At 36.5% G+C, this 20,000-nt stretch overlaps 2 protein-coding genes and 1 long non-coding RNA gene across 29 annotated transcripts in view; 2 read left to right on the forward strand and 1 right to left on the reverse strand.

Moving 5' to 3' along the window:
• LOC123749090 (uncharacterized) overlaps window positions 1-899 on the forward strand; it is a 61,782-nt gene extending 60,883 nt beyond the window's left edge. For all 27 annotated transcript variants that reach the window (XM_069331755.1, XM_069331750.1, XM_069331749.1 and 24 more), the window contains one exon: window positions 557-899. In XM_069331755.1, coding sequence (XP_069187856.1) covers window positions 557-624 — 68 coding nt within the window. In that variant the 3' untranslated portion in view covers window positions 625-899. The remainder of the gene's footprint in view (window positions 1-556) is intronic.
• Window positions 900-5,202: 4,303 nt separating this feature from the next.
• Window positions 5,203-8,068, reverse strand: LOC138368743 (uncharacterized). The gene is made up of 2 exons (XR_011229649.1): window positions 7,658-8,068; window positions 5,203-5,769 (listed from the first exon to the last, which is right to left on the reverse strand). It is a non-coding gene; the product is annotated as an uncharacterized lncRNA (long non-coding RNA).
• A 4,423-nt stretch (window positions 8,069-12,491) lies between these two features.
• LOC138368998 (uncharacterized) overlaps window positions 12,492-20,000 on the forward strand; it is an 18,224-nt gene continuing 10,715 nt past the window's right edge. The window contains exons 1-4 of the mRNA XM_069331766.1: window positions 12,492-12,569; window positions 14,389-14,470; window positions 15,562-15,648; window positions 16,612-16,704. Coding sequence (XP_069187867.1) covers window positions 12,567-12,569; window positions 14,389-14,470; window positions 15,562-15,648; window positions 16,612-16,704 — 265 coding nt within the window. The 5' untranslated portion in view covers window positions 12,492-12,566. The remainder of the gene's footprint in view (window positions 12,570-14,388; window positions 14,471-15,561; window positions 15,649-16,611; window positions 16,705-20,000) is intronic.

Below are 20,000 nucleotides of genomic sequence, written 5' to 3' on the forward strand. Positions count from 1 at the left end.
AAGATGCCTAAAACCACTCGACCATCAGAGACCGTACAAAAAGTGGTGATAGCCGAGGCTATTTGAACCACCACCCCGATGGCACTTTGATGGTACTCTTAGGCATAGCTTTTCATCAAATCACCTCATTTTTATGGGGCCACGTGAGCAACGCAAATGCAAATGAGCTTGAATGGTCCCCACGCATATAAGCGAATGGAAACTCCACATCCCAGAAGGGACTCGAACCCGGACCGCCAGAAGCACGTTGCAACTGGTGTACACGGTGCTTTAAACCACTCAACCATCAGTGACCATACAAAAAGTGGTGATAGAACCACGAACCCCAGGTGCATTGTGCTGCTGGTGTTCTGGATTCGAATCACTTTTGTTGTGTGGAGTTTTCAGTCATATATACATATATATAAATATATATATATATATATATATATATATATATATATATATATATATATATATATATATATATATATATCTTTCTCTCTCTCTCACTCTTTGATCATTTGGAAGGGCCAATATGTTATTTACATTAAGAAGATAATCTTCACATTTACAGCTGCAGGTGTGAAGGGTCAACTCCAGGGATCAGGTGCGGTCGGCGGGGATGTCAGTACCAGTGTGTAATAACTTTACAATCATTGTTGTTCCTGGTCATGAACAGGAGAAGAAGGTTTCTAGTGAAGAGGGTCACCGGCCACGGACGAAGTAACTGGAGATTAACTACGATAGATATTTACAAATGTCAATAATTATATTTGGTCATTGCTTATGGAAAGTAAAAAAAAAAGTTCGTGTTGCTGGAAAATGTTCGTGTTTATTAAATGTATAGCGCCTATATATTAATTAATAAATGGAAGCACACCCATATATTTATTTAATGGGCGTGTGATCGTAGCTGACCCCAGAGTTTGATAATGGTACCAACCTTATTTTCATATTCATTTCATACAATTACATACTGAATGCCAAATTCTCCTTGTAATTCATAAGTTTAGTTGAAATAGCTTACTGATGTAACCGTTCCTATCCTATGGGTTCGTGGCAGAATTATAACAGTGTCACTTTAAAGGACCCAAGTAATTTAGGCAATGCATTTAACATTAGCGGTAACTTAGTTATATATAGTATTATTCGCCAATAATGTATCTCACACCTTTCAGTCAGACGTGACGCACATGCACGCACAGCCTATAATTACCAAACTTGAACTGAAGCTGTTTAAATTATTTTAAATTCATGCCAAAAAAAATCTATGTGTCTCCTAATTAAATTTGTAGGTCCTCTTTTTTTAATATGCGATATTCAATACATAATTCAAGTTTTAAAATGATAGTTCGCTGCTGCTGTTGCCTATCGTATAATCAAGCAAGTTACATATATTACTGAAAAGATACAAATCCTAACATTTGATCATCGATATTGTATTTGATATAAAATATAAGGCAGAAAAGTGCAAAATTGAATAAATGTGAAAGAATTATTTTCTTATTCCTGTAACTTTTAAATCTTCACTCAGCTGTATGCAACAGATTATTGTCAATCTGTTATATTATACGTATTATATTATTATAATATATATATATATATATATATATATATATATATATATATATATATACATATATATATATATATATACATATATATATATATATATATATATATATATATATATATATATATATATATATGTATATATATATATATATGTATATATATATATATGTATATATATATATATATATATATATATATATATATATATATATATAAATATATATATATATATATATATATATATATATATATACATATATATATATATATACATATATATATATATATATATATATATATATATATATATATATATATATATATATATATATATATATGTCGTACCTAGTAGCCAGAATGCACTTCTCGGCCTAATACGCAATACCCGATTTGCCTAATAGGCCGAGGGATTTACTTTATTTTCAATAAATTGTTTCCAGTTAGTTTATTTGTATTATTATTACTATATTATAACAAGAAAATTATTAACTTTGTTGAGTTAGTTTAGGTTAGGTTAAAATAGGTTAGGTTAGGTTAGATAAGGTTGGTTAGGTTCGGTCATATAGCTACGTTAGTTTTAACTCAAATTTAAACAAATTAACTGATACATAATGAAATAGCCAGATTTACCATTTCATAGGAAAAAAATTGAGAAATATATAGATTCAGGAAAACTTGGCTTATTAGGCAAATCGGGCATTCCTTAGTAGGCCAAGTACGACGGTCTGGCTACTAGGTACTACATACATTATATATATATATATATATATATATATATATATATATATATATATATATATATATATATATATATATATATATATATATATATATTAGAGGACCTGAAACGCAAAGTGAACAAAACTATTACTGCAATCAACGCAAAGAAAGGTAGTGTTCATTTCATTAAACTCAAAGACGAGTATGGCTTAAGCATTGCCTATGTCAAAGTTAAGACACACAAACCAGGTAACCCACTCCGCCCAATAATCAGCCAAATACAAACTCCAACCTATCACCTGGCAAAAAGACTTAACGAACTCCTAACTCCATACACTCCAAGCAACTATAGTCTACAATCATTAGCAGATTTCCTCGAATTAATCAAAACTACACAGCCTGATGGAATCAATGATCCCCTGAACGTCGAATCCCTATTCACCAACGTCCCAGTCGACACCACCATAGAGATGATACTGGACAGAGTATACAGAGACGAGAGAACCCCCAAATTAGTCATACCCGAGCCACACTAGAAGAGTCTTCTCGAGGCATGTACAAAAGAAGCCCCTTTCATCAGTCCGCAAGGAGACATGTATCTACAAATAGACGGAGTAGCAATAAGCTCCCCCTTAGGAGTGTTATTTGCTAATTTTTACATGGGAACCATCGAAGACAGAGTCTTCAGTAGCAGACAAAAACCAACTGTATACTGCCGTTATGTAGATAACATATTCGTCATAATAAAAGACTCCGACGAACTAATTGATATAAAAAGCCATCTAGAGAGAGAGTCAGTACTCCGATTTACACATGAAAATAGTGAAAATAAAAGTCTGCCGTTCTTTGGATGTACTGATAACAAAAACATGAACCTCTTTAAGCACCAGCGTATGTTTAAAACCTACCAACATAGGATTATGCCTGAATGGCCAGAGTGAGTGCCCCCAAAAATACAAAACCAGTGTTCTGAATGTTTATATTCGTCCAGCGCTTACACACTGCTCCGAATGGAACAACGTGAGTACAGAGTTTAAAAGAATAACACAGGTATTGGTGAACAATGGCTATAGCAACACGGAAATAAACGCTGCTATAAGGAGACACCTGGACCGATGGTACAATCCTGAACCTAGAACGAAAACCACAACACATCCAATAAAATTATTTTACAAATCAACTATGCACAGTGAACATAAGAAAGAAGAAAGAATTATGAAGGAAATAATTCGTAAAGGGGTAAAAAGCACTATTCCTAACTAAAACATAGACCTGATCATATTCTACAAAACAAAGAAGACTTCAGACATCCTTATCAAAAACAGCCCGAAGCCGACGGAGAACCCTTTACAGCAGTCGAACGTTGTATACATGTACACATGCCCCCACGAAGGATGTAACCTTCAATCAAAGTACATAGGTATGCCGTCGACCAAGCTGACGAGGAGTTTGACCTGTCATCTTCAATCCGGTGACCCCAGGAATCACATGAGACAAGCCCATGACATCACCCTAACAAGAGAAATGTTAAATAAAATTACTTGCATAATAGACAAAATCCAAGACGCAAGAAGATTACAGATTCTTGAAGCAATCCACATAAAATAGAACAACCCACCATGAATACTCGGATTTCGGAACTATTCACTCTACCCACCATGAGAGTAAAAACAAGACCGGAACATAACGGTGCTAATACACAAGACACTCCTCAACAAACAGCGCCCACTACGCTTGATTAATCTTTGTATGTACCCTATTTAACCGTCTGATCCTTACTTCTTGTTTCCTTCATATCTACCCAATATACACTCTTTGTTTACACCTGACCCCATATATAAATATATATATATATATATATATATATATATATATATATATATATATATATATATATATATATATATATATATATCAACTACCAACAGCACTCGGAGGCCAATCTAGGACTGATATTTTCATCAAATCAATTTAATATGTGAGGAAAATGCGAGCATCAATCATACGACAAGGATGAATGTCTCCGAGCATATGCATCAGGAAAAAATATTCCTCGTGAAAGGTTAGAACCTCAGACAGCCAGGTGATCCATACACCTTAGCAAAGCTAGTACCATACCCACTATACTACAACTGACTGTTAAAATAATTGGAAGTTTGTTAGACTTTTAATCCAATTGCCACTATTATTCGGTGTCCAACTGGCACAGATATTTTCATCAAAATAATTCAATAAGTGAAGAAAACACTAGCATCATTTATGTGATAAGCTTGAATGGTCTCCAAGCCATATACATCAGAAAAACTGTTCCTCGTGAAGATTTCAAACCTTGGACAACAGGCGCTCCATACATTTTAGCATTTCCAGTACCATACTACTATACCACAAATGACTTTTAAACCCAATTGAAGTTTGTTAGACTTTAACCTAAATGCCAACAGCACACGGTGGTAAAAGGACATATATTTTCGTCAAATCAATTCAATAAGTGAGAAAATGCAGGCATCAATTATACGACAAGGTTGAATGATCTCAACGCCATATGCGTCAGAAAATCATTTCCTAGTAAAGGATTCGAACCTCGGGCAATCGGGGGTTGTTACACCTTAGAATATCCAGTACAATATCTACTACACCACAACTTACTGTTAAAAAAATTGGAAGTTTGTTATACTTTTAACCCAATTGCCAACTGCACTCCGTGGTAAAAGGACACAGATATTTTCATTTAATCAATCCATTATGTGAGGAAAACGCGAGAATTATTTATACAAGCTTTAATGGTTGTTACGGCCCTCTCGGGTCGCAACCGGGTTCTTACTCTGATGTTGTTAGAGGAAGGGTATCCGGCCCCAAGCCAGTAGTGGCTTTCAAGGGATGTGATCTGTAACGCAAGTAAATTAAAGGGGAAGGGAAATAAAGTCAAAAACTTAATATAATATAATTATCACCGTCACCAATAAATAAGATATAAACGATTACATGGGGGGGGGTATAAACACTATAATACACGATGTAGTCTTCCTCTGAAGACCCTGGACGTTCACGGTGGCAAGCTCTTGGTGCTCTCGTGGCCCCACGACGAATCCTTCGAGAATCTTGAGTCTACCCCGGCCACAGGCCAGCCAAAACACAGTTCCACTGGGGGCACCATCGTGGAGGCCGTCAACCACAAGTCCAGCAGATAGCTGGCAGGTTCCAAATCAGCGACGCTGGTTAGGCCACTCCACGAGCGATACTAGGGCCGCGCCCTAGTCAGGAGCCTCGTGTGATACCACAGATCACTCTCCTTTCCACAACACCCCAGTGGTTAAGCGTCTCCACCAGTCAGTCCCGGGTATGACAATCCTTCAACTGCCGCTTCACAGGCAGGGTAACACCACAGTGTTCATCCGGGGGGCGACTCACAGCTGCTGCAGCAAACACTTGGTGGCGAGACGGCTGCCTTGGGTAGACTGATCCAACTTCCATTACAGCAGTCCCAGGTCGACTCTGTAATCAGACACGTCATCAGTAACAGGGACACACAAAAGCACCTCACTTACAGGCTTAGACACAAACGCCCGACGTATCCATTCCATAGATGGCGTTGTTGTCTAAGCTCCACCTCACCAGAGGTCAGCAGCGGCTGTGTTATGAGCTAATCAGGACTGGAAACTAGCCCTTGTGGCCAGTACACCTCGTCCTCACCAGGTGTCGTCGTCCATTTGGAGGGGGTTTCGGGAGCCGACCCACAGATGGCGTGGTCGTCACTGCTCCGGGCTCGGACGCTGGATTCGGGTCCGTAACAATGGTCCACAAGCTATATGCATCAGAAAACTCTTCCTTGTGAAGGGTTCGAACCTCAAACAGCCAGGCGCTCAATACACCTTAGCATATCCAGTACCATACTCACTCTACCACATCTGACAGTTAAAACAATTGGAAGTTTGTTAGGCTTTTACCCTCAATTGCCAACTGCACTCTGTGGCCAACGGGAACAGATATTTTCATCAAATCATTTCACTATTTAAGGAAATGGCAAGCATCCTTCATATGACAAGCTTGAATGCATCCGAAAAATGCAAGCCATATGCATCCATATGAATGCAAGCCATATGCATCCATATGAATGCAAGCCATATGCATCCGTAAAACTCTCCCTCGTGAAGGGTGCGAACCTCGGACAGCCAGTTGTTCCATACACCTTACCATATTCATTTCAATACCTACTACACCACAACTGTTAAAAAATTTAAAATTTGTTATACTTTTAACCCAATTACCAACCAAAGTGGCCAAAGTGCACATATATTTTCGTAAAATCATTTCAATATGTGATTTGGTGGGGTAGAATATAGAATATATATGGTGGGTAGAATATAGTTATGCGTTCAATATTCCTCACATAGTCAATATGTGAGGAAAATGTAAAAATCATTTATACGACAAGTTTGAATGGTCCCTTAGCCAACTGCATTAGAAAAACTCTTCCATGTGAAAGGTAAAACCTTGGACAGCTTGGCGCTCCAAACACATTAGTATATGCATTATCATACCCACTATAACACAACTGACTGTTACAACTTTTGGAAGTTGGTTAGACACTTAACTCAAATACCCACAGCACTCGGTGCCCAACGGGCAGAGCTATTTTCATCAAATCAATTCACTATGTGAGGAAAACACGAGCATCAATTATACGAAAAGCATGAATGGTCCCCAATATGCCCCAAAACACATTTCCTCGTGAAGGGTACGAACCTCGGAAAGCCTGGCGCTCCATACACCATGAATATCCAGTACCATACCCACTATACCATAACTGATGTTAAAACAGTTGGAAGTTTGTTAGACTATTAACCCAATTGCCATCAGCACTCGGTGGCCAACGGGCACAGATATTTTCAGCAAAATAATTCAATGTGTGAAGAAAACGCTAGCATCATTTACACAAGAAGCGTCGTCTATGACGACGCTTGTCGTGAACAAGTCTAATATATGTCGTCGTCTAATTTTGTCTGATACACATGTATCAGAAAAACTCTTCCTCGTGAAGGGTTCGAACCGCGAACAGCCTGGCACTCCAAACACCATAGTATATCCAGTTCCATACCCACTATACCACAATTGACTGTTAAAGCAATTGGAAGTTTGTTAGACTTTTAACCCAATTGCTAGCAGCACTCAGTGGCCAATGGACACAAATATTTTCATCAAATCATTTCACTATTTAAGGAAAACGCAAGCATCATTGTGCATTATTTATATGCTAAGCTTGAATTGTCTGCAAGTCATTTGCAAAGCCCGTCCTCCAAAAATACAATAAGACTATTACTAGCCAACTATTTCCATTGTAAAATAAACCTATCACTGGATAAGGACTGTTTTGCCATCTCACATATTACTGTCTTCTTCCAGGTAATACATGCGAACACTGTATGGTCGTCTATTATAAACATTTATTTCATTGTACTTGAAGCTTCTCTAATCGAGAAAAGACATCAAATAACACTGATCTGCCTTGTGTGCCTGAGGCGCCTTATGAGGCCGAGGCAACACGCGAGGCCTTGGGGGAAGGTAATGAACGTGACTCTTCTCATAACACATTCTTATTAGCTGTTAAGTCCCGAGCACTACCAAGAGAGTGAGAACCATGACAAAATAAGCAAAACAATTCAAGTTTTATACAGGTTATCACAAGAGTTTTGTCCTGTGGCGCAACAGTGTTTAATCTATCATCAGTAAGTTAAAAAAGTTAATATCCATCATTATTACAGTGTATTTTCTCGAAACCTGACGAGAACATGGAAACAACAAGAGGCACCTTAAGTGTGATGTCAGGCTTTGTGCGGATATGATGCAAGCAAGAGATCAGATGGTCTGTAGGTATCATGGTTGTTACAGGTCACTTTGTCTGTAAGTAACATAGCTGCCACAGGTCACTTGGTCTGTTCGTAACATGGCTGCCACAAGGCAGTTGGTGTGTAAATAACATGGCCCCTACAGGTCAGTTAGTTTAAGCAACATAGGTACCACAAGTAAGTTTGTCTGTACGTAACATGGTTTCTGCAAGTCAGTTGGCCTGTAAGGAACATGCCTGCTACAGGTTAATTGGTCTGTAGGTTGCAAGGCTTCCACAGGCCAGTTGGTTTGCAAGTAACATGCCTGCCACAGAGCAGGTGGTGTGCAAGTAACATGGTTGCCACGAGACATTTGGTCTGCAAGTAACATGGTTGTCATAGGGCAGTTGATCTGCAAGTAACATGGTTGTCATGGGACAGTTGGTCTGCAAGTAACATGGTTGTCATGTGACAGTTGGTCTGCAAGTAACATGGTTGTCATGTGACAGTTGGTCTGCAAGTAACATGGTTGTCATGTGACAGTTGGTCTGCAAGTAACATGGTTGTCATGTGACAGTTGGTCTGCAAGTAACATGGTTGTCATGTGACAGTTGGTCTGCAAGTAACATGGTTGTCATGGGGCAGTTGGCCTGCAAGTAACATGGCTACCACAGGGTAGTTGGTCTACAAGTAACTGGGTTGCCATTCAGCAGTTCACATGCCCCATTGGGAACTGTCAGCCCCAAAGACCTCAGTATATAGGCAAGACAAGAACGTCACTTTCTAGGTGATTAACAATGCTCAAACAACAGGGTTCCATCAGGGAACATATAATCTCCTCTCACAATCAGACCAATATAGAAATCTAAACAAGCAACACAGAAATCATTAATAGATCCAGCGATAGCAGGACACTCGACATCAGCGAGGCCCTACACATCAAAAAGTCAACACCAGCAATCAATAGTCAAATATCACATAACCATATTCTACCCACTTCAAGACCCCGGACCAACATAGAAGCAAAAAGAGAAAATACGCAATAATTCGTGTTTTGACTATGTAAAATTATCCTTACCCCATTATTACCCATTGGTTCGTGTTTTATCACCTCATCCAAAACATTTATGCCATATCACCTCACCCAAAAAATAAATATAAGCATGAAACAGAGAACATAAAAATCTGTCTTTGAAAATGTTTCACGTCTCTTACAAAACGCTTCTAGGCGTCAGACCATAATTAAAAAATAAGAAAATGAACTTTGGAGAGTTAATTTTTCAATTCCCCCCACAGTGAGGAAAAACGTAAGAAATATTTAGTAAATTCGTGCTAGAATCGTTAATTTTACCCTTTCGGTCATATTCAACAACATATGTTTACAAGAAAGACGTCATCCAAAATATACTAATTAATATATATATATATATATATATATATATATATATATATATATATATATATATATATATATATATATATATATATGTATATATATATATTTATATATATATACATATATATATATATATATATATATATATATACATATATATATATATATATATATATACATATATATATATATATATATATATATATACATATATATATATATATATATATATATATATACATATATATATGACAATGTCAGACCACGGAGGAAAAATGAAACAGGAATTTCCTTAAGTACTTTCGTATATTAAATATATTAAATACATCTTCAGAAGGAAGATGATTCCTTCTGAAGATGTATTTAATATACGAAAGTACTTAAGGAAATTCCTGTTTCATTTTTCCTCCGTGCTCTGACATTGTCACATTCTTAATCACGTGTTTATTTTCGTGATATACACATATATATATATATATATATATATATATATATATATATATATATATATATATATATATATATATATATATATATATATATATATATATATATATATTTAAGGCACAACTCTCCTAAACACGAGAGTGAAGTATACAACTTTAGAACACTTTCCCACCAGGAGACTCGAACCCTAGCCAGCACAGAAGCCTTCCAGCAACTGGCATAACAGGTACGCCTTAACCCGCTCCACCACCTGTTAAGGCGTACCTGTTATGCCAGTTGCTGGAAGGCTTCTGTGCTGGCTAGGGTTCGAGTCTCCTGGTGGGAAAGTGTTCTAAAGTTGTATACTTCACTCTCGTGTTTAGTAGAGTTGTGCCTTAAGTTCATAGACACAGTGTTCTCCCATATTAACAGGGACTTGATGAAATAAACGTATAAATGACCCCTCACTTGCTCTAGTGCTCTTGGGAGGTGGTGAGCTTTGGGATATATAAATACTCCGAAATTACCATCTCTTTTAAGGGTCTGAGCAGGTGGTGGAACGGGTTAAGGCGTACCTGTTATGCCAGTTGCTGGAAGGCTTCTGTGCTGGCTAGGGTTCAAGTCTCCTGGTGGGAAAGTGTTCTAAAGTTGTATATATATATATATATATATATATATATATATATATATATATATATATATATATATATATATATATATATATATATATATATATATATACATATATATATATATATATATATATATATACATATATATATATATATATATATACATATATATATACATATATATATACATATATATATATATATATATATATATATATATATATATATATATATATATATATATAACTGAAAACTCACACCCCAGAAGTGACTCGAACCCATACTGCTAGGAGCAACGCAACTGGTATGTACAGGACGCCTTAATCCGCTTGACCATCACGACCGAAAATAAGGAAGTGATAGCCGAAGCAATTTGAACCACTTCCCCGCCGGCACAAATAGCTTCGGCTATCACTTCCTTATTTCCGGTCGTGATGGTCAAGCGGATTAAGGCGTCCTGTACATACCAGTTGCGTTGCTCCTAGCAGTATGGGTTCGAGTCACTTCTGGGGTGCGAGTTTTCAGTTGCATATAGTCCTGGGGACCATTCAGGCTTGTTTATATATATATATATATATATATATATATATATATATATATATATATATATATATATATATATATATATATATATATATATATATATATATATATATATATATATGTCGTACCTAGTGATCTGATGTTCCCATCACTGAAATATAAGAAAAACAGTTAAAAAATTAAATGAAATAAGAAAAAATATAAAAATAAACTATACTCAGGAAATGAACGGTCTGGTAAACAACACAGCTCAATTCCAACACAATTCACACAAATTATTTAAATCAAACTGAAAATAAATTGAGATCTATGAAATTTCAATTTATCAATGCAATTAGAAATATTGAAATGGAATCGTAACATATCTAGTATAGCATGTGTGTTGCTCTTACATGTAACAGATGGCGCTGCTTTTCAAGAAAAAGCAGTTTTATCTGTCACAGGTGTGGCATCTATACTTATACTTACGAAATGAACGGTATGGTAAACAACACAGTTTAATTCCAACACAATGTCACACAAAATATATTAATAAAAATTAAATTAATCGAAACCTATGAAAATATAATTTATCAATGCAATCGGAAACATTGAAATGGAATTCGTGACATATTTAGTATAGCGTGCATGTTGTCATTCTGTGCAACAGATGGCGCTGTTTTTCAAAAACGCATGTTTTTACCTGTCACGTGGGTAGCATCTATATAGTAGGTATATAAAAAGACGCGCCTATTCAAATGCAACGCTGTGTAAAAATTTCAAAGCAATTGATGAAGAACTTTTGGAGATTACAGCGTGTGTTGCTCTTACGTCCAACAGATGGCGCTGTTTTTATTAAAAAAAAGCATGTTTTTTCCTGTCAGAGGAGAGGCATGTATAGAGTAGATATATAAAAAGACGCGCCTATTCGAATGCAACGTTGTGTCAACATTTCAAAGCAATCGGTAAAGAGGTTTCGAAGATTTCCCTCAAATGTAAATATTGAAAACATAAACATGGTAATCCCAATTTTTGCTTATTTGCTAGTAATAATTGAGAATACGTTTAGAATTAGAGTATAGAATATTGTTGAGAACCGGTGATGATGAAAAATACAAAGCTTTGAATATTGAAATGTTATGAACTGTTCAGAGCAATATTTAACATACATACTCATATCACTCATAAAGTTCACTCATGTTTACTAATATCACAATCCAAATAAAAAGAAATTAAAAATTTGTGCTTCAGTGCAGAAAAAATGAAAAAGAAACAAAGCATTTGAGTATAACAAGCTTTAGATATCTCTTGTAAGATCTGACTGTTAACATATTGGTCACGTTGTCCATGTGTTTTTAGACATCTGAAGCGTGGGTCCTTGAGGTAATTATTTCCCGAGTCTTTATAACCGGTGTCCGATCCTTCACAAGTCATCTGGAGTTCCCTCTCCAGTTCTTAGCATTGTCGTCCACCCCAGCTAGTTTTGTTATCATGGTAAGATGCAAATTTCAATCTTATTTATTAAAAACTAGCAATACCCGGCCACGCGTTGCTGTAGCTCAGCAACGCATGTGCGTTGCTGAGCCACAGCTACCTTCCCTGTCCCCCAGACCTCTCCACCAGTCCCCCCTCACCTGTCTCCTCGGCCTCCCAACCATTCCCCACTCCACCATCCCCTGTTCCTTCCAACCATGCCCCACTCCCCTGTCCCTATGTCCTCCCCACCATTCTTCATTCCCCCATCCCCTCGTCCCCACCATCCCAAACTTCCCTGTCTCCTCGTCATCCCCATCATCTCTCACTTACGTCTCCTCGTCATCCCCACCATTCCCCACTCCCTCGTCCGATGCCTTCCCAAATGGTCTGATGTTCCCATCAGAAAATTGGGAACATCAAGTGATCTGATGTTCCCATCACTGAAATATAAGAAAAACAGTTAAAAATGCAATGAAAATATGAAAAAATATAAAAATAAACTATACTCACGAAATGAACGGTCTGGTAAACAACACAGCTCAAGTCCAATGGAATTCACACATATTATTAAATCAAAATGAAAATAAATCAAAATCTATGAAAATTCAATTTATCAATGCAATCAGAAACATTGAAATGGAATTGAAACATATCTAGCATAGCATGTGTGTTGCTCTTACATGCAACAGATGGCGCTGTTTTTCAAGAAAAAGCAATTTTACCTGTCATGGGTGTGGCATCTATACTTATACTTACGAAATGAACGGTATGGTAAACAACACAGCTCAATTGCAACACAATGTCACACAAAATAAATCAATAAAAAATAAAATAAATCGAAATCTATGAAAATAAAATTTATCAATGCAATCGGAAACATTGAAATGGAATTCGTGACATATTTAGTATAGCGTGCATGTTGCCATTATGTCCAACAGATGGCCCTGTTTTTCAAAAACGCATGTTTTTACCTGTCACGTGGGTAGTATCTATATAGTAGGTATATAAAAAGACGCGCCTATTCGAATGCAACGTTGTGTCAAAATTTCAAAGCAATCGGTAAAGTGGTTTCGAAATTTCCCTCACATGAAAAACATAGTTTTTCAGAAAAAGCATGTTTTTTTACCGTCACAGACGTGACATCGATATAGTATGTATATATAAACCTGCTCGGATGCGAATAGTACGTTGTGTGAAAATTTCAAAGGAATTGGTGAAGAACTTTCGGAGATTAGCGATTTTGAACAAACGAACATTTCCATTTTTATTTATATAGATTATAATAACTTAAATCAAAGTATGTAATTGGAAGAAGTTAAATATTTTCAAAATGCTCTTAATATTGCATATTCGACAAATGCTGAAAGCGTTAGGATGTCAATATTATTGAAAATTTTAATTTGTTAACGTCCTTGCTGATTTAGGAAAAGATGACTTCGTGTGTGGGAGGTTCATGTGTCTGTCCTTGTGTATATATAAGGAAAGAGGTGGATGTGTTTCGTTTCAAGAAATTGGTTGAGTGTTAGTCATAAGGCTTACCAACTGCATTGGGGATTATTAAGGCCATGATAATATCTTACTGATCAGCCACCAAATATGCTTCAGCCCTTAACATAGACCTTGAAAAAAGTAAACTCTCAGAGTATATTCATCGTAAAATGGAGTGTGTGTATTCCTCTTGAAGAGAGAGCAGTGTCATCAGTATGTAGCAGAACCATACGTGATAAAATGTTCCCCTAATTTTGCACAAGTACCACCTATGAAATATAATTACATGCATTAAAAAAAATAGCTTTACATATAAGAGAATGTAATAATGCATATTGTTTGGTGGTAGGTGAGTGCAGTGCTCGTGTTAGCGGCGGTCTCCTCGCTAGCAGCTGGGTTCCCGCAACAACCCGAAGGTGACTCTAGTGCTAGTAAGTTTCTTTAATTAGTTTAGTTTATTTTGGAGCCATATATCCAATAGCATATTGATAGTATTAGAATGATTGTATATGAATTTTGCCAGCCATAAATTTATGTTGGTTAGGTGAAATATATCATTTTCAGCTTAATTAGATTATAGTGCAAACTGTACTCGTTCCATTGGCGGAACGAGTACAGTTCACCAATGGAAGCATTCCATTGATTTCTTTGTAATCTTCGTATTTTTTCAGTATGAAGTGAAGTAAATTAGATGTCAAATGTGGGGATATGCTTTTGACAGTAATATATCTTTCTTAAAAATTTTCGATTGATAATTGCATGATGATTATGTTTAATTTTAGGAATTCATCTCTTTCTTTTAAATGCTCTCCGATGTAATTAGATAAAATTATTCTAGGTATTATTTTATTTTGGCTTCGATCCCGTTGACAGTATCATTTAAAAATATATTTCTTCTCTGAGGCAAAATAAAAAGAAACATCTCCCAGTTTCTTTAATCTAATTATTCTAAAATTATTATTTCTGTATATGTTTAGGTATCATTATGAAACCTAAAAAATTAAATAAGAAATTTGTAACGTAGCAATATTTAACAATTGTTGTACCAACTTATCTTTATATTAAGTAAATGGGCAAAAATGTAAGTTGTAGAATCAAAAAAATTTTCGATGACACAAAAAAAATGCTGAAAGTCAACTTGAACTCTTAAAGCCTTTATTGGAACATTAAATTATTTATTGCAACACTAAAACCTTTATTGCATCACATAAAAGTCTATTGTAACATTAAAACCTTTCTTAAAATCTGAATGCCATATTGCAACCTGAGAATTTCTAACCAACTGAGAGTATTTCCTGCAACCTGAAATCCTTTATTGCAACTCAAAAGGCTTTAACTGCGCCATTAATTTGTAATTTCCTCGCAGAGAAGTTTACTACTGAAGTGTACCTTTAAGGTTGCTAAAATTATTATTGCACGTAACTAATGTAAAACAATTGTATCTTTTTTATATTTTATGTAGAGAGTTTACCATACAAACTATGAATTAATCAACTGATCCATATGACCTTTTCCACTACAGGATTCGGGGCTAGTGGAGTTGGAAACACCGCGATTGAAAGTGATCTGAAGTCTCAATCAAACCCAGGTGGAGCCGACAGTAAAGCAGGTAAGAAAGCACTCACTCTCTTCATTAAGAGAGAGAGAGAGAGAGAGAGTGAGAGAGAGAGAGAGAGAGAGAGAGAGAGAGAGAGAGAGAGAGAGAGAGAGAGAGAGAGAGAGAGAGAGAGAGAGAGAGAGAGAGAGAGAGAGAGAGAGAGAGAGAGAGAGAGAGAGAGAGAGAGAGAGAGAGTGAGAGAGAGAGACAGGAATAAAGGGGCATAGAGAGTCAGAGATAAGGAGAAATACAGGAAGATTTAGAATTAGTAAAAGATTGTCACAGAAGAATTTTGAGTGTGCCCCTGAATTCCATCTCAAATATATGTTTGCATTATAATATATCTATTAAATAGTTAGAAGTACATTACAGAATGCATGACAACAAACATATGTATGTGTAAAAGTTTGTCTCTTTCTCAATGAATTGCGGCTTTCTTTAGTTTTTCCTCTGAAAATTTAAAATCCCTCATCAATTATATCTCATCCTCAAACCAAAGATAAAGCATTCTAACTCTTTTCCTGAACCCTGTTTCCTTCCTTTAGTTCTGGTCTCAACTTTGGCCAACTTCCAGTATTTTTCCGAAATTTATAAACTCGTCCTTCAAAAACCGTAGGTCAGTCTTTCGAACTCAGACTGGCGTGTTTTCTTCTTAAGTTTAAGTAATACTATCACAGACATGTTTCGTTATCTTTACCTTCAACTCTGCCACACATCAATAAAGTCATACACTTATTTGTTACAGCTTTATGCTTTCAATTAACATGCAAAAAATTGTCAATTGCAGATTGATTTATGAAACGTTGTAGCAAAAATTATTGCAATTTAGTGTGACGAATGTTGTAGCATAAATTATTGCAATTTAGTGTAACGATCCCTAACAAAAATTCCTAGTTGAACATATCTGGTTAAAATTAACGATGTCTGCATAATGGCAATGCTGATGAAATTTAAATTATTTTCTTAATCCCGCAGATGTCAAGGGTCAATTGACGGACCAAGGGGAATTCGGTGTAAAGGCTGGATCAGGCGCTAAGAATCCATTGGGAACAACTCTCGAGAGCGGTGGTAAGTATTGTTTATAAATGCTTAAGGGTTCATGCAGGTGAGAATAAGAGGAGCAGACACTCTAATTTCTCTAAGCACAATGAGGGTTAGCAACCTCTGGTGCCAGCTTCACGGATATGATATGGGCAACGAAAAGTCTGCAGAGTTATCATTCATTTAAATATTTCTGTATTCAGGTGTCATGCAAAACGAAAGTCACCATATTTTTTCTTTGCAGTTATGTAGATAGGGCGTAGTGAAAATGATTACAGTGATATGGGGAGAATATGTCGGGTTGGAACGGTGAGTGTGTGTGTGTGTGTGTGTGTGTGTGTGTGTGTGTGTGTGTGTGTGTGTGTGTGTGTGTGTGTGTGTGTGTGTGTGTGTGTGTGTGTGTGTGTGTGTGTGTGTGTGTGTGTGTGTGTACTCACCTATATGTACTCACCTATATGTGCTTGCAGGATCGAGCATTGACTCTTGGATCCCGCCTTTCGAGCATCGGTTGTTTACAGCAATGACTCCTGTCCCATTTCCCTATCATACCTGGTTTTAAAATTATGAATAGTATTTGCTTCCACAACCTGTTCCTGAAGTGCATTCCATTTCCCCACTACTCTCACGCTAAAAGAAAACTTCCTTACATCTCTGTGACTCATCTGAGTTTCAAGCTTCCATCCATGTCCTCTCGTTCTGTTACTATTCCGTGTGAACATTTCGTCTATGTCCACTCTGTCAATTCCTCTGAGTATCTTATACGTTCCTATCATGTCCCCCCTCTCCCTTCTTCTTTCTAGTGTCGTAAGGCACAGTTCCCTCAGGCGCTCTTCATACCCCATCCCTCGTAGCTCTGGGACGAGTCTCGTTGCAAACCTCTGAACCTTTTCCAGTTTCATTATATGCTTCTTCAGATGGGGACTCCATGATGAGGCGGCATACTCTAAGACTGGCCTTACGTAGGCAGTGTAAAGCGCCCTAAATGCCTCCTTACTTAGGTTTCTGTGTGTGTGTGTGTGTGTGTGTGTGTGTGTGTGTGTGTGTGTGTGTGTGTGTGTGTGTGTGTGTTTGGTGTGAAGATGTTAACAGAAATGACGAGAGTGTACTGTAAATATGGTTACAGTGATGAGGCATGATGATAAAGGTGTGTGTTCAGGGTAACATACAGGATTTATTTTGGAAGAGATGGGGAAGCTGTCTTTTGGGAAAGATGGGGAGGGAAGCTGTCTTTTGGGAAAGATGGGGAGGGAAGCTGTGTTTTGGTAGAGATGAAAAAGCTGTGTTTTGGGAGAGATGAGGAGAGAAGCTGTGTGGGAAGACCCGGGATGTGTGCGGGAGAGGTCTGGGCATAGGGTCGTCCTGGGCACAACAGGGAACTTCATTTATTTAGAAAATATTGTACTAGCTATTCATTATCCTAATCCCTTTTCAACAATTTCAAGTGAATACAACTATTGAACGCATGAAATAATTGCAGACACGCAAGCAATCACCTATTGGTGAGCAAAAGTTGGTTAGTTTGCAGTAGCAAACTTCAAAGGGATTTTTACCTTTGACATAAGAAAATAATGGAGTCATTCATAAGTGAACACTCATCCAATAAGTGAACAAAATAATAAAATACAGATAAAATAAATGAAACAATAAGTAAAAATAAAGCATAACAGAAAACGAAGGAAAACTAAGAAGGAATAAGAGGGAATTGGAAAGAAAAATAAGATGTTATTCAGAGCAGATTAAAACAAATTCATGAAACAGAAAGGGTCAGAGTATGTATATTTCCCAACAAACAAAGAGCGAACTAAGGCAATAGCCTCAGAAAAGTCTCTAAAGATATAAATAAGAATAAATAAAAATAGTTGAATACAAAAGCCCCCTGGGAAAATGTCCAAATAACAAGAGTGCGAGACGAGCATTATTAATGGATATAACCGTTAAGTACACCGACCACGAGAAGAAGCTTATCAATAAAACTGCTAAGAAAACATAGATACGATATTGCATATGCCAGGAATTCACAGATTCTTGGAGTCCTAGAAAATGGACCTAATCCTACCTTACATGGCAGGAAGAGCTCCTTCAGCACATGAGCTGAGGACAACTCTTGTGCTGATGAGGTAACTAGAGTAAATAAATATTTACCTATTAAGAGGTTAATAGCAGCAGGCATCTGAAATATTGTGCACGACATTTGCAAGAATTATCAATGCATCACTGAAGACAGAAGAGGTACCAACTAGCCTGACGGAGAAAAATGTCTAACAAATATATCAACCCGTCCTCTTAAAAATAACGTCACTTTTTGCTCGTATGCGCACTATGGGCAAATTTGGACGTAATTTGAAATGAAATCGAATCACAAAAGTGACGTACTGTTCCGTTTTCTGTTTGAGTCGTCCGGCCCTCCTCGGACAGCTTAGAAGAGGAACTTTCAATTAACGTTTTTCATAACGTTTTGAAACTTTATGAGAATTTCCTGCCCACCTAACCTATCAGTGGACCCTTAACTTACTGTTGTTGAAAAAAAAAATCCCAAATTTATTTTCAATTTATTTTCATTTTCAAATTACGTCCGTATTCGGCCGTACGGGCAAACGGCCAAAAGCGACGTTCTTTTTAGGAGGACAGGTTGAATATATATGAAAACAAATGAATTCATTTTGGGATTCAGATACTTTAATGGTAAGAACTTTTAAAAAGTCTTTAAGATTAAGGCAGGTTTAAAACTGATCAACATCATTAAAGTTAAATTAAACCATCAGTTTAATAACATTTAGTTGTTTTTTGTGGTGAAAAATATATTACAAAATATTTAATACAATTTTGAATGATGAGATTTAGATAAAATATATAATATGAAAAGAATAGTAATTTTCACTACCAATGTATTTCAAGGAGCATATAATATATATATATATATATATAGTCCAAAGACATACATGTGTTAGTGAGAGTTATATGTTAAATTGTAATTCATGTGCAAAAAGAACAACTCATCTGTAGACCATTATAATCAGCAAATATTCTACGCACGATCCTGGTTGCGCATTGGTAGCACAGGTGTCTTGTATGCAAATTTCGCCTGGGTTCGATCGCTGGCTTGAGAGTTTTGACTGGCGGAAATCCTTAGCTATTCGCCCGTGTTTACAGTTCAGATCAAAAGATCTAAGCCTGCTAACAGCAGTCAGAAGTCATCTACTCTTGTGCCTGCCTCTCTAAAACAAATTGAATTATATAGAAAAAATAATAGAATATAACATCTTTCTGGAAAAAAGGAAAGCTTACAGATTGTTGAAAATTATTATTGTGGTGTCAACATGTAT

Source organism: Procambarus clarkii, chromosome 26, assembly GCF_040958095.1.
Source record: "Procambarus clarkii isolate CNS0578487 chromosome 26, FALCON_Pclarkii_2.0, whole genome shotgun sequence".
Lineage (NCBI taxonomy): Eukaryota > Metazoa > Arthropoda > Malacostraca > Decapoda > Cambaridae > Procambarus > Procambarus clarkii.